At 43.9% G+C, this 16,239-nt stretch overlaps 1 protein-coding gene across 1 annotated transcript in view; it reads left to right on the forward strand.

The window, feature by feature from the left end:
* The window catches only part of EFR3B (EFR3 homolog B), a 340,255-nt gene that overhangs the window by 296,016 nt on the left and 28,000 nt on the right, over positions 1–16,239 (forward strand). Inside the window, exons 18-19 of the mRNA XM_082251134.1 lie at positions 12,877–13,004; positions 13,822–13,913. Of these exons, the coding sequence (XP_082107260.1) occupies positions 12,877–13,004; positions 13,822–13,913 (220 nt within the window). The remainder of the gene's footprint in view (positions 1–12,876; positions 13,005–13,821; positions 13,914–16,239) is intronic.

The following is a 16,239-nucleotide window of genomic DNA, read 5'->3' on the forward strand; positions in this document are numbered from 1 at the left end:
TGGTTTGTACTTGCCCCCTGGGCCGAAAGTTGTCAGTCTGGCCCTGCCTCATTTGTGTCAATTAAACCACTTCCTGTGAGCCCAAGCTATCATGGACACCTACCTAGGTTTTGTCTTCACTTGGCTGGCTTTACAGAACAATGATGCAGAGAGTGGTAGACACATACCTACCAAAGTCCTTTCTCTACATCACTCAGAACCACTTACCCCCAGAGAAGAACACAAGAGGACCTCATGCATGATGTCTCCAGCTTGAGGAAAGCTAATGAATGCAGCCGCTCCTGCACAAATCGCCGTAACTGTAAAGCGCTCGAGGGGGCGAGCGCACCGACGCACTCCCGCCCCCACTGGTCAGCGGGAAATCCGATGCATGGGGCAGGCGGCTCTGATTGCCGCCTGACACTCTATCGTTCTCATTGAGAATTTTTTTGTCAAAGACATGCAGCTAAATACATTTTGGCCTAAATATATGACAAAAATTGAATACATTGGATATTTTTTTAACTGTCAAAGTAGAAAATGTAAATTTTTCGCAAAATTTTAGCTTCTTTTTTTATTTATATCGCAAAAAAAAAAAAAATCGCACAGGTAATCAAATACCACCAAACGAAAGCTCTGTTTGTGGGAAAAAAAGGACGTAAATTTTGTTTGGGTACAGCGTCACACGACCGCGCAATTGTCAGTTAAAGTCACACAGTGTCGAATCGCAAAATATGGCCTGGTCAGGAATGGGGTAAAAATGGGTCTTAAAGTGGATAAAAAGCTCTTTTTTTATTAATATCGCAAAAAATAAAAATCGCACAGGTGATCAAATACCACCAAAAGAAAGCTCTGTTTGTGGGAAAAAAAGGACGTAAATTTTGTTTGGGTACGACATTGCATGACCTCGCAATTGTCAGTTAAAGTCACGCAGTGACAAGTTGAAAAAAGTGGCCTGGACGTTAAGGGGGCAAATCCTTCCGGTCTTAAAGTGGTTAAGAAGTCAATTGGCTGGCACAGATGCCATTGAATGCTTACCCCCCCTTATTCAGAAACTGGCTGCCATGCTGTCACCTTATGATTTACCCACCATGACAGCTCCCAGCCATTGTTAATTGTCTATTGATCATTGTAAGACTATGGCAACTTTTTATTTTGAAAGTTGACACTATAGAGTGACATCACATCATATCAGAAACAAAAAGCCTGTGTACTAGTGGAGGACAAGCATGTCAATGGCAGACAATTGTATCTTCAGGAAGCGGTAAACAATGACGCATCATCCAGCCACTTATCAGACTTTAGCACAGCTATGCTCACTTGTATCTAAATGCACTTAGGCTGCTGCCCACTCATGCTCTTTGTCTGCTCTTGCAGCACTTAGATTTTAAACACTCGAGAAACTGACCCCATCCCTCTAATGGGTCGCACTCTGTATTTATTGCTTTGCGTCTCTGCGGCCCAAGATAAAGCAATAATCTCTGCAGAAGGTCAATACTCTGCACATTGCACAATACCATCCAGCTGTTATGGTAGGATGTTGTTCACCATTCTGTAGAGGCCATTGACTTGGAGAAGATTGGTCTGATGACTTAAAGTGAACTTATCTTGAGGCTGCCATTGCTGACCTCTTTATGAAAATGCTAGGTGCCCAGCTGTGTGTGTGTGACCTCTTTGTCACAGACCCAGTGCAAGCATACTGCAAAAGCGGAGGTATTCCTTATCTTTATAAATATTCCGGGTAAGCTACTGAGAGAGGATTGAAGCCAAAGCATCGGCGTGACAGATACAAATACCCAATAAGTGCAGCACAACTATTTGTGACACCTAATCAATCCTATCCTTATTCTAGTGCAAACATCAACAACAAAAATCACCTTATTCTCCAAAGTATTTATCTGTAAATATTCAGCTGTGTGAATAAAACATAATTTATATGTTAAGAAAATAATAACAATATATATATATTAGTGATCGACCAATATCGTTTTTTTTTTTTTTTGCCGATACCGATATTTTAGTCATTGCATATCGGCATCGGCCGATATTGGCTGATATTTTCGTATATAAAAAAAAAATTATTATTATTTTTTCTTTTTGACAGGTTCTCTTGTGGAGGGATCTGGGGAATATAAAGACCCCAAACCCCTCCTCTGCACTTAAAAGCATTCAAAACGCTAAGTTTGGCTGTTTTGAACGCTGAGTACCCGGAAGTGATATCATGACATCACTTCCGGGTTTTTGCATGCGGCTTTGATCGGGTCTTTGGCGGCCCTGCAGGCTGGTTTCCCTGGTCTCCCGGTGGGACGGGAGATTCGCGCGAGCCACGGAAGGTGGCGGGAGGGGGGGACGTCCCCTCCCGCTCCTTGTAATGACAGCCGAGTGGCTTCTCAGCCACATCAGATGTCATTACAAGACAGCCGACCATCGGCTATGGACGCCGGTACCGTGGTGATGCCTCCAGCTGCAGGCATAACTCCGGTACAAGCACTTTCCCGAAATATCAGCAATATCGGTAACCTCAGGGGCCGATTCCGATATATCGGGGAAAGTGCATATCAGCAATAATCGGTCGATCACTAATATATATATACTGTGTATATATATATATATATATAAATATATATATATATATATATATATATGGTATATATATATATATATATATATATATATATATATGGTATATATATATATATATATGGTATATATATATATATATATATATGATTCTAGGACAATATCCCCCCGAGACAATATCCCCCCAGACAATATCCTCCCTGGATTGGATAATATCCCCCTAGACAATATCCCCTCTCTAACCCTAACCCTATGTCCCGGGGGATATTGCCCGGGGGATGTTGTCCCGGAGGGATATTATCCGGGGGGATGTTTTCCGGGGGGATATTGTCCTGATACCATATACTGTATATATATATATATATATATATCACAAAAACGAGTACACCCCTCACATTTTTGTAAATATTTTATTCTATCTTTTCATGTGACAACACTGAAGAAATGACACTTTGCTACAATGCAAAGTAGTGAGTGTACAGCTTGTATAACAGTGATGACAGGAGAGGGACCTCCAGCTGTTTGACAGCCTCAGGTCTGTTCCTGTGAGCTGCGTGATGGGGTGTGTGTCTCTTCCTTCCAATCAGTTCTCAGAGCTCTCCTCACTGAGCCGTGCAGTGTAACTTCTGCTCCCTGACCCTTTTTTTTTGACAACTCAGACAAGCTTTATAAATACTGGCCTTTGAATGGCTGTAGAAAAGAGAAGAATGCAGATAAACTGGTTCAACTTATGTAGGAGGATTTGTTTCATCTCTGTGTATCACCTGAGGCCAGTCACTTCACTGGGTGTACAGTATCTCACAAAAGTGAGTACAACCCTCAAATTTTTGTGAATATTTTATTCTATCTTTTCATGTGACAGAAGAAATGACACTTTGCTACAATGTAAAGTAGTGAGTGTTCAGCTTGTATAACAGTGTAAATTTGCTGTCCCCTCAAAATAACTCAACACACAGCCAATAATGTCTAAACCGCTGGGAACAAAAGTGAGTACACCCCTAAGTGAAAATGTCCAAATTGTGCCCAAAGTTTCAATATTTTGTGTGGCCACCATTATTTTCCAGCACTGCCTTAACCCCCTTGGGCATGGAGTTCACCAGAGCTTCACAGGTTGCCACTGGAGTCCTCTTCCACTATTCCATGAGGACATCACGGAGCTGGTGGATGTTAGAGACCTTGCACTCCTCCACCTTCCGTTTGAGGATGCCCAACAGATGCTCAATAGGGTTTAGGTCTGGAGACATGCTTGGCCAGTCCATCACCTTTACCCTCAGCTTATTTAGCAAGGCAGTGGTCGTCTTGGAGGTGTGTTTGGGGTCGTTATCATGTTGGAATACTGCCCTGCTGCCCAGTTTCTGAAGAGAGGGGATCATGCTCTGCTTCGGTATGTCACAGTACATGTTGGCATTCATGGTTTCCTCAATGAACTGTAGCTCCCCATAGCCGGCAGCACTCATGAAGCCCCAGACCATGACACTTCCACCACCATGGCTGACTGTAGGCAAGACACACTTGTCTTTGTACTCCTCACCTGGTTGCCGCCACACACGCTTGACACCATCTGAACCAAATAATTTTATCTTGGTCTCATCAGACCACAGGACATGGTTCCAGAAATCCATGTCCTTAGCCTGCTTGTCTTCAGCAAACTGTTTGCGGGCTTTCTTGTGCATCATCTTTAGAAGAGGCTTCCTTCTGGGATGACAGCCATGCATATAACTTTGATGCAGTGTGCGGCGTATGGTCTGATCACTGGCAGGCTGACTCCCCACCCCTTCAACCTCTGCAGCAATGCTGGCAGCAATCATACATCTATTTCCCAAAGACAACCTCTGGATATGACGCTGAGCACGTGCAATCAACTTCTTTGGGTGGCCATGTCTAGGCCTGTTCTGAGTAGAACCTGTCCTGTTAAACGACTGTATGGTCTTGGCCACCATGCTGCAGCTCAGTTTCAGGGTCTTGGCAATCTTCTTATAGCCTAGGCCAGTGATGGCGAACCTTTTTGAGCCCGAGTGCCCAAATTGCGACACAAAATCAACTTATTTTTTTCAAAGTGCCAATGCTGCAATTAATAACAGCCACAGATAATGGCCACAAGGGCCTCTCACCAATCCCAGCGACACAGCAACACTTCCTCCGCATAGTTGTCCACTCACTCTCGGTTGCCCATGGCAAGGCCCGCAACTGGCACTGCAGGGGGGTATCCTCGCAGCCTCTCTGTCCCCTGGCTCACAGTGTGCTGCTCCAGTCTATCTCTCTCTCTCTCCTTAATCTTCTGGGACTAAATGTCCCATGGTGCACTTGTCAGCCAATGGGGAGGCAGGAGAAATCAGAGTTGACGGCCATTTCTGCAAGCGCCGCTCTGTCCCTGTCCAGCGCTGCTTGACTGAAAAAGGGCAAGCAAGGAAATACACTGACAGTCCACGCTCGCTTCCCCCTTGTCACAGCGCCGCTGTGGGGGGAGGGAGGATTAGAGAGCCCAGGCATCAGCAGCGGCAGCCTCCAAGTATAGCTGCCATAGGTTCGCCATCACTGGCCTAGGCCATCTTTGTGTAGAGCAAAAATGTTTTTTTTTCAGATCTTCAGAGAGTTCTTTGCCATGAGATCTTGTAACACTAATGAGTCACATAAAACTGGGGAGGGAAAATGGCTATTTGGGCCTGATTTGGACATTTTCACTTAGGGGTGTACTCACTTTTGTTGCCAGCAGTTTAGAGAATAATGGCTGTGTGTTGATTCATTTTGAGGGGATAGCAAATGTACACTGTTATACAAGCTGTACACTCACTACTTTACATTGTAGCAAAGTGTCATTTCTTCAGTGTTGTCACATGAAAAGATAGAATAAAGTATTTACAAAAATGTGAGGGGTGTACTCACATTTGTGAGCTACTGTGTGTGTGTGTGTGTGTGTGTGTGTGTGTGTGTGTGTGTGTGTGTGTGTGTGTGTGTGTATATATATATATATATATATATATATATATATATATATATTATATTACCAAAAGTATTGGGACACTTGCATTTACAGGCACATGAACTTTTATGGCATCCCAATCTTAGTCCGCAGGGTTTTATATTGAGTTGGCCCGACCTTTGCAGCTATAACAGCTTCAACTCTTCTGGGAAGGCTGTCCACAAGGTTTAGAAGTGCGTCTATGGAAATGTTTGACCATTCCTCCAGAAGCGCATTTGTGAGGTCAGGTACTGATGTGGACGAGAAGGCCTGGCTCGCAGTCTCTGCTCTTAATTCATCCCAAAGATGTTCTATTGAGTTGAGGTCAGGACTCTGTGCAAAGGCCAGTCAAGTATCTTCAACCCCAAACTCGCTCATCCATGTCTTTATGGACCTTCCTTTGTGCACTGTTGCGCAGTCATGTTGGAACAGGAAGAGGCTGTCCCCAAACTGTTCCCACAAATTTGGGAGCACGAAATTGTCCAAAATGTCTTGGTATTCTGACACCTTTCACTTCCTCTTCAAATCTATCTTCAAATGTCGGAATTGAAGACCTATGAGGGTTTATCCTTTTTTAGGACTAACTATGAAAATTCAGAGGCATTAAACATTTCCATGCCAACCTCTCTGCCAGCTCTTCCTAAAGCAGCGTTCCACTCAAAAGTGGAACTTCCGCTTTAAGGCCTCCTGACCCGCTGACGTGCCACATTTGGCATGTTATTTTTTTGGGGGGAGAGCGGGTACCCAGTTTTCACAGGTACCCACTCCCATTTCCGCTCAGGCTGCCTGGACGATTTGAGCGAAAGTTCTCCTCTTCCCCTGCAATCTTCTGGGACACGTCACAGGTCCCAGAAGATTGCCCGTCCACTCAGGACCCGCAGTTCGACTCACGCATGCGCAGTGAGCACGCGGCTGTGAAGCGACAAGCCATCACAGCCGGGTGCCCACAGTAGTGATGCCGGCGCCGCGGGGAGAAGAGGGAGAGAACTGAGGCTCCCGTCGGGCACATCGCTGGACCATGGGACAGGTGAGCGCGTGTTTTATTAAAAGTCAGCAGCTACACTTTTTGTAGCTGCTGACTTTTAATAAACACAAAAACCAGTGGAACTCCACTTTAAGACTGACTTCCCCTTCCAATGGGCTACTTCCCATATAAAATACCTAGGCATCTTTCTTCCTGACAAGGTGGAAGACATATTTGCCCTAAACTTTCCGCTTCTTCTGACAATCATCAAAAAAGATCTTTCAAAGTGTCTTTTTTAAGGGTTTAGGAGATGTAGTATTGTCAAGCTGAACATCATGCCACGTTTGCTTTATCCTCTTCAGGCCCCTCCAATCCATATCGACCCTTTCTTCGGGCGGTCAATCGAGCGTTTGTCCTATTCCTCTGGGCTCCGAAGCTTCCTTAGCTTAGTCAAACAATACTATGATTGCCAAAACTGTTTGGAGGTATAGCGTTACCTGACGCTGCCCTCTATCACATGGCATGTCATCTGACAAGGGTGCTAAATTGGTGCCGTCATGGCCCTTTTAAACAATGGGTACAGGTGGAACAGGACTTCCGCTAGATTCTGTGCCGTGGTGCCAAACGGACCTATCCATTTCGGTTCTGGCCCATTCTAAGAAGGGTGAAACATGGTGCGTGTGCTCCAAGATTTTCCCATCCACTTCTGTTTCCCCGGACCTCTCTCCGCTTACTCCCTTAATTGGGAATCCGGCCATCACTCCGTGTATACAGGTTGCTAGTTTTTAGGATCTGAGGTCAACTGGGCCTTTTTCAGACTTGACAATCTATTATAAATGGAAAATGGGTTTCTAGACAACATATCATGGATGAACCAGAGTTTGCGCTGACCCATTTTCTTGGCTCCTTACCCTCACCACATGCATTTAGACGGCGTCTTACCACATTCAAGCTTTTATGTATAGAGAAGTCCCCGTTACGCCATGCAGTGTCTCAGACCTATCAACAACTTGTGTCTCCCCCACCGACCTTTTGATTCCTATATACTATATATCTCCAAGTGGAAGCGAGTCTTAGGAGTGAACTTTTCAGACACACAGATAGAGAGAATTTTGAAGTTCTCTTACAAAACTTCTATTTGTGCCAAGGAATCAGGTTTCAAGGTGTTGACCTGTTGGTATCATACACCTGCCAAACTTCATGAGATGTTCCCTAATTGCTCAGACCTATGCTAGAGGTGTGGGGAAGAGACCGGTTCCCTTCTCCATCGCCATATCTTCTGGTCTTGCAGTTGTCTACATTCATACTGGACAGACGTGCATCGTATAACCCAATGATTCATGGACTATGATCTACCGAGAGATCCTGCACTCTTCCCTCTGCATCTCCACTGTTTCTCCGGTAAGGCCTATAGATGCTCTATCCTACCACTATTTATGAAACAAACAAAGAAAAAATTCCCAGCTCAATTTGCCAAACAGTCTGCTTACCAACCAAATTAACCTGTCTAACAGTGTGCGTCAAAACAGGGGTTTAGTTAGCACACATTTGCAAACGCATGTGTAAGCTGCAGGGCCACTTCACGGCTCCCTGTATTACCTGCAGTCCTAGCTCTAATGAATTTATAAGAGTCTTCACAGTGGAAGCACATGCAAGCTAATGGATAGATAGGGGGCAGGTGAGCCTGGAGGTGGCCCATCCCTCCTGAAAGGTAATTGGGGGCATAATGGAAGCCCAACTGATAGTATTACAGCAAAGGCATTCAGTATGTCCACTCACCAGTACACCACTATTTATCACTTCGGCGAAGAGCTGCATTCCTCTCTTTTGGAAACAGATGCAGACACCATCTATAGCCGTTTGGTTCAAAAAAATTGAATGAAATGAATGAGCTGGAGGATCTTGTGGCCGCAGGAAAGATTTCCTCAAAAAGTGGGTCCCTCTCTTATTTGCCCTGTTCCTTACCCCCCCCCCCTTTTTTTTTTTTTTTGTTTTCTTTTAGACACCTTTTTTGGCATTCTTTGATTTACGGTTTTTACCAGATAAAATACCACATCAGGTACAGAGACTTATTGTCAGGTTGTCTGTGTTACCTTTTTACATGTGTATCTGCTTCCTTGATCAACCAGTATCTCGCTAGTCTCATTTGCATATGTTCAATTTCCTGACATGTATGTCATATGGTTTCTGTTTTTTCCATGTGCTTTCTTTAACCACTTAAGCCCCGGAGGATTTGGCTGCTAAAGGACCAGGGGTTTTTTTGCGATTTTTTACTGCGTGACTTTAACGGACAATTGCGCGGTCGTGCGACGCTGTACCTAAACGAATTTGACGTCCTTTTTTTCCCACAAACAGAGCTTTCTTTTGGTGGTATTTGATCACCTGTGCGATTTTTTGATCACGCGCTATAAACAAAAAAAGAGCGTAAATTTTGCAAAAATAACAATATTTTTCACATTTTTTTATATGAAATTCCCCAAAAAAAAAAGTAAAAATCAAAATTTTTTAACATTTTTCGGCCAATTTGTTTTATGCTACCTATGTTTGGTAAAAAAAATCGCAAAAAGCGTATTTTGATTGGTTTGCGCAAAAGTTATCGCGTTTACTAACAAAGAGAAAGATTTTTGTCATTTTTGGTGTTTTTTTTTTTAACGCGTAATGGCGGCGATCTGCGATTTTTTTTTCGGTACTGCGACATTGCGGCGGACAGATCGGACCCTTGACTGACATTTTTGACACTTTTGGGGTTACCAGTGACATTACTGCAGTAATCAGTGCTATACATATGCACTGTTACTGCAAAAATGACACTGGCAGGGAAGGGGTTAACTTTATTGGGAAGGGAGGGGTTAAGTGTGTCCTAGGGGCGTGCTTTCTACTGTGTAGGGACATTGCTATTGGTGTAAAAGCAAAGATCAACCGTTCTACATAGTAGAACGGTCAGATCTTTACTTTTACACAGGGAGAACTGACAGGCAGCTTGTTTACACAAGCTGCTCTGTCTTTCTCCCTTCACAGGAGCGATCGTAGTGTGGCCGGCGGACATCGAGTCCGCCGGTCACACGCACTGACTTGCCTGTGAACGAGCCGCGGCGGGCGCGCGCCTCGGCGGGCGCGCGCCCGCTCGCTATAGGCTCGCAAGTCAGTGACAGGCGAGTGACGTACCGATACGTCACTCTGCCTGGCCGGGGCTGACCGCCGCAGTATATAGTCGTGCGGCGGTCGGCAACCGGTTAAAGATAAAGTATTGAGAGAAAAAAAAAAGTTTCCTTCGCTAGAACTAAGGGGCCAAGCCCAACCCCTGAAAACAACCCCGCACTATAATCCCTCCTCCACCAAATGATTTGGACCAGTGCACAAAGCAAGGTCCATAAAGACATGGATGAGCGATTTTGGAGTTGAGTAACTTGACTGGCCTGTACAGAGTCCTGACCTCAACCTGATAGAACATCTTTGGGAATAATTAGAGCGGAGACTGCGAGCCAGGCCTTCTTGTCCACATCAATGCCTGACCTCACAAATGGAAAAATGGTCAAACATTGCCATAGACACACTCCTAAACCTTGTGGACAGCCTTCCCAGAAGATTTAATGCTATTATAGCTGCAAAGGGTTGGCCAACTCAATTTTGAACCCTTCAGACTAAGAATGGGATGCCAATAAAGTGTATGTAAATGCAGGCGTCCAAATACTTTTGGTAATATAGTGTATCTACAGGTGCATTTCATAAAATTAGAATATCATTAAAAAATTAATTTATTTCAGTAATTCAATTCAAAAAGTGAAACTCCAATATTTTATATAGATGCATTACACACAGAGTGATACATTTCAAGCATTTCTTTCTTTTAATATTGATGATTATGGCGGCTTACAGCTAGTGACAACCCAAAAATCAGTATCTCAGAAAATTAGAATAATACTTAAGACCAATAAAATAATAAGGATTTCCAATACAGAAATGTTGGCTTAGTGAAAAGTATGTCCATGTTATAGTATGCACTCAATACTTGGTTGGCAGTTGCCAAGCCCTGCTGAAAAATGAAATCAGCATCTCCATAAAGCTGGTCAGAAGAGGGAACATGACTCCCAAAACATCATGGACTGGAAAATGTTGCATTTGATTTGGAGAAATCAAGGTCCCAGAGTCTGGAGGAAGAGTGGAGAGGCACAGAATACAAGTTGAATGAGGTCCAGTGTGAAGTTTCCACGGTCCGTCATGATTTGGGGTGCCATGTCATCTGCTGGTGTTGGTCCACTGTGTTTTATCAGGTCCAAAGTCAACGCAGCCCTCTAGCGGTGAATTCTAGAGCACTTCATGCTTCCCTCTGCTGACCAGCTTTATGGAGATGCTGATTTCATTTTCCAGCAGGACTTGGCACCAGCCCACACTGCCAAAAGTACCAATATCTGGTTTAATGATCATGGTATCACTGTGCTTAATTGGCCAGCAAGTTCACCTGACATTAATCCCATAGAGAATCTGTGGGGTATTGTCAAGAGAAGGATATACACCAGACCCAACAATGCAGACGAGCTGAAGGCCGCTATCAAAGCAACCTGGGCTTCCATAACACCTTAGTATAGAGTGCATACTATACTGTAAATGGACATACCTTTCAGTAAGCCAACATTTTTGTATTTAAAATCCTTTTTTTTTTTTTATTGGTTATGCAATATTCTAATTTTCTGATATACTGATTTCTGGGTTTTCAATAGCTGTAAGCCATAATCATCAAAATTAAAAGAAAGAAATGCTTGAAATATATCACTCTGTATGTAACTCATCTATATAAATTATACGAGTTTCACTTTTTGAATTGAATTACTGAAATAAATGAACTTTTTGATGATATTTTAATTTTATGAGATGTACCTGTATATCATGACTTCAGTTTCTAAAGTGCACCAATCTTCAGCCTATAATCAGTTCATATAACTGTTGTTCATAATAAAGTGCACCAATCTTCAGCCATGTTTTTTGTCACATAATACGAAAATGCTAAAACGCTCTGTGATTGGGTAGTAGCAAGGGAGGGACGGGCAGAGCGAATCATTATGACTGCAGCTTCAGGAGCTGAAACCAGAAGGTCCAGCATTGAAGTGCTTGAAGTATAGCAAAAGCTATGTTCCTGGCGCACAGTAAAAATGTAAAGAGATACATCCACTAGGTGGCATGCACCCATTTGGACTCTTATATCAGATTCCCAATTATAGTCCCCCTTTACATCAGGGTCCCATTCAGAAGCCCGCCTTACATCAGGGTTCCAACCATAGTCCACCCTTTAAGGCTGGGTTCACACTGCTGCATGGAGCGGCCCACAGCAGGGCTCCGGTGCGTCCCTGTTCACTGTTTCAGGTCCGATTTCAGTCTGAATTTTTTGGCTGAATTTGGACCTGAAATGGACCAGAAGATTCACAGGACTTCTGTGAAATTCGCACCGGAGCAACTTCAGAGATATGTGAACTGGCTCCATGGAGAGCCGGTCACAATCTCCTGACATGTGAATTGGATGCGGGTTTTCCCCGCATCCAATTCGCAATAGTGTGAACCCAGCCTCAATCAGAGTCCCTCTTACATCAGAATCCCCATCAAATTCCCCTTTTAGATCAGAGTTCCCTTTACCTCAGGATCCCCATTAGCGCCCCCCCCCCTTATGTCAGGGTCCCTTTTGGAGTACCCCCTTACATGTTCCATCAGAGCTCCTCATACCACTGTAAGGCTTACAGAATGGCTGTAGGAGCAGGGCAGATGCCAGGAGGTAGAACAAGATTGGATGGAGGAAGTTTTGTCCTTGTGAATTATGACCTGTTGACCTGGACCATTAATTGACACACATAAAGGATCCATCACTGACCCTAGCAGAGAGCCGGATTAAATCTTTCACCATGCCTATCAATCACTGCATCTCACTTTGTCTGGTTCACTCTCTTTAGCCCATAGGAACCTCAGCTAGGGTCCTTCACTGACCCTATCTGAGAGCCGGATTAAATCTTTCACCATGCCTATCAATCACTGCGTCACACTTTGTCTGGTTCACTCTCTGCAGCCCATAGGAACCTCAGCTAGGGTCCTTCACTGACCCTAGCTGAGGGCCGGATTAAATCTTTCACCATGCCTATCAATCACTGCGTCTCACTTTGTCTGGTTCACTCTCTGTAGGAACTGTCCCTACTATGAAAGGGCCGGCTGGTTACGGTTACCTTTTGTGGTCAAAAGTTCCCAGATCTCCCCTTTACTCCAACTACTTCTCACTCTGGAATCTAATGAATGGCAGTTCAGACATAGAGGTCACCGTTCTCTGAAGATTCACCGGAGGCTCTTAACATTTCATCTGATTGTCCATGCTATGTATAGAAATGCATAGTAATAATGGGTTCCTTTTGTCCCACAGATGGTCGAAGAATGTTGATCACATTGACATGGAGCTCCTGTTCCTGCAGAGTAAAGTCAGTGAGGTCCTGGGGGGAAGCGGTTATAACTCCGACAGGCTAAGCACGCCCTATGTTCCCCAGCTCACAGGTAAGAACACTTTCAGGTGTCACCTCAAACATATTTTTTTTTTATTATTTATGCATATTTGTCACTTTATAAATAACACAAGGTAAACCCGTGGCATTTTACTCACAGAATTATGAGCTTTCAAAGGAGAAAAAGCAGAACAGTAGCAGTTTGCTTTCAGACCGTCTCTTTCCAAATGAAAGGCTTTGTGCTGCTGCACAGAGCAGGAATGGAGGAGGAAGTAGCTAATCATTTAGCTCTTTATGTATTCTGACCTCCAGCTCTGTAAACAATCTTAGTATGCTGCCATGGATTGGTGCCAGGAAAGGAAAATTACAGTATTTCATACAATTTTCCATTTAACTGGCACCAATCCATGGCATACTAGAAGTATTCTGCCACGGATTGGCGCCAGGATCGGAAAATTACGGTAAGTATTTCATACAATTTTCATTTTTTTTTTGGCAAAGCAATTTATGTTAGCCTAGTAAATACAAGAAATGGAGCCTAGAGCTCCGTCTGCTGCATGGCCATAATAAATGCATACAAAGGCCCCCCCCCCCCCCCCCAACATTTTCCTATCTCAGTTTTTCTAACCTGCTTAATGACTTATTCTCCCAAGAATTGTCAGCCAGTGGTATCTGCATATCCACATTAGAGTTTGTCAATTACACTTAAAGATATGTACATCCGTTTTGGGTGGACTGACTGTTTAATAGGATGAAGTTTCGAAGGCATTCCATGTATGTACCTTAAAGCCGTTGGTTGTATTATCTTGGCTGCCATTGAAGAGCGGAGCACCAAGGACAGCAGTAACCAGTTATTCATTGACTTGCAGATGAAGACCGATTGTCGAAGAGAAAGAGTATCGGTGAGACAATATCCCTGCAGGTGGAAGTGGAGTCGCGGAACAGCCCAGAGAAGGAGGAGGTAACGTTGATCTTATTTATTGACCTATTATATTATACAGCTTTTCTTAAAGCATTGAATGAAGCTTGTTAAGTGCTGCTGAAAGTTTATGAATAGGCGGTTGGAGAGAACTGCAGGCCATTTACTGGACTCGTGGGAGAAAGGTGAGGGGGAGTCAGATTATGTATAATGAACATCATACAATCATTAACCACATCCTGCCCAGCCGTCATGTTGCTATAGGCCAATAAGGGGTGTGGTTAATGAATGTATAAGGCTCTCCCGTTCTGACTGGACATCATATGGCATTCTCCAGAACAAGCTACTCGGGCGCGCCCCCGGTGGCACGCATGCGTGGTGATCGGTAGTGCAGTGTGTCGCTCTGACGCACCGCATCTCCGATCACGGTAAAGAGCCTATGGCACGTAGTCCAATCACAGCTAATCACCGCATAACTAGGAAGTGCCTTTTATCTGCATTCCTCTATTCACGCTGACAGCGCATGAGTAGAGGAGAGCCGATATGTGCAATGATCATCAGTGCAGCCCCATCAGCGATGACCACCAGTGATGCCAATCAGTGCCCATCAGTGGTGCCTATCAGTACCATATATCAGTGCTGTCTATTAGTGCCCATCATTGCCGCCTATCAGTGCACATAGGTGCTGCATATCAGTGCCGCCTGTTAGTGACAATCAGTGCTGCAAATTAGTGCCACCTATCAGTGTGCATTAGTGCTGAATATCAATGCCCCTATCAGTGCTGCATATCAGTGCCACCTATTAGTGGCGATCCGTGCTGCAAATTAGTGCCACCTATCAGTGCCCATCAGTGCCCGTTAGTTCTGCATATCAGTGCCGCCTATGAGTGCTGCATATCACTGCTGTCTATCAGTTCTCATCAGTGTTGCATATAAGTGCCTCCTCATCAGTGCACATGAGTGAAGGAGAAAAATTACTTATTTATACAATTTTATAACAAAAACAAAGAAACTTTTTTTTTTTTTCAAAATTGTTGGTCTTTATTTAAGCAAAAAATGAAAATTCCAGTGGTGATTAACCACTTTACCACCGGAGGATTTGGCTGTCTTACGTCCAGGCAACTTTTTGCGATTCGGCGCTGTGTGACTTTAACTGACAATTGCGCGGACGTGCGACGCCGTACCCAAATGAAATTTGCATCCTTTTTTCCCCACAAACAGAGCTTTCTTTTGGTGGTATTTGATCACCTGTGCGATTTTTACTTTTTGCGCTATAAACAAAAAAAGCGTAAATTTTGAAAAAATAACAATATTTTTCACATTTTTTTATATGAAATTCCCCCCCAAAAAAATATAAAAATCTAAAATTTTTTAAATTTTTGGCCAATTTGTTTTCTGCTACCTATGTTTGGTAAAGAAAATCACAATAAACGTATTTTGATTGGTTTGCGCAAAAGTTATTGCGTTTACTAACTAAGGGAAAGATTTCTGTCATTTTTGGTGTTTTTTTTTAACGAGTAATTGCGGCGATCTGCGATTTTTTTTTTTTGCGAGACTGCAACATTGCGGCGGACAGATCGGACCCTTGACTGACATTTTTGACACTTTTGGGGATACCAGTGACATTACTGCAGTAATCAGTGCTATATATATGCACTGTTACTGTAAAAATGACACTGGCAGGGAAGGGGTTAATTTTATTGGAGAGGGAGGGGTTAATGTATGCCTGGTGCTTACTAACATGTGGGGGGGGGGGAGGTGACTGAGTGACACAGGGACAGATCGCAGGTTCAGCTATGCTAAACCCTGCAATCTGACCCTGCCTGTCACTTAGGAGATCCGCCCGCTTTGTTTACACAAGCAGGCGGATCTCCACACTCGATTCCCCGACGATTGGGTAGGAGCAGCGGCGATCGCCGCTGCTCCTCCCCTGGCCTGACTCCCGCTGTGACTGAATACAGTGGGAGCGAGCCTCTGGCGACGTAGGTCCGAGAAAGGGGAGAGTCTGGCGACGTAGGTCTACGTCGCCAGACGATAACGAAGCACTTTGCTGCAGTAGAGCTCTAGTGAGCAGTCGGCAAGTAGTTAAATACCACCAAAAGAAAGCTCTATCTGTCTAAAAGAAATGATAAAAATGTTGTTTGTATACAGCGTTACATGACCGCACAATTTTTATTCAAAGTGCAACAGCGCTGAAAGCTGAAAATTGGCCTGGGCAATATCTCAAACTGATGTCAAAAGCATGCTGTATTTGCCCATCAAAGCCTATGGACAATGGTCCTTACTGGTAAAGTGTTACTAAAGTAAAAAAATAAATGTTTTAATTAAAATAAACATGTTATACTCACCTGCTCTGTGCAGTGGTATT

This window comes from Pelophylax lessonae, assembly GCF_965119305.1.
Source record: "Pelophylax lessonae genome assembly, chromosome: 3".
Lineage (NCBI taxonomy): Eukaryota > Metazoa > Chordata > Amphibia > Anura > Ranidae > Pelophylax > Pelophylax lessonae.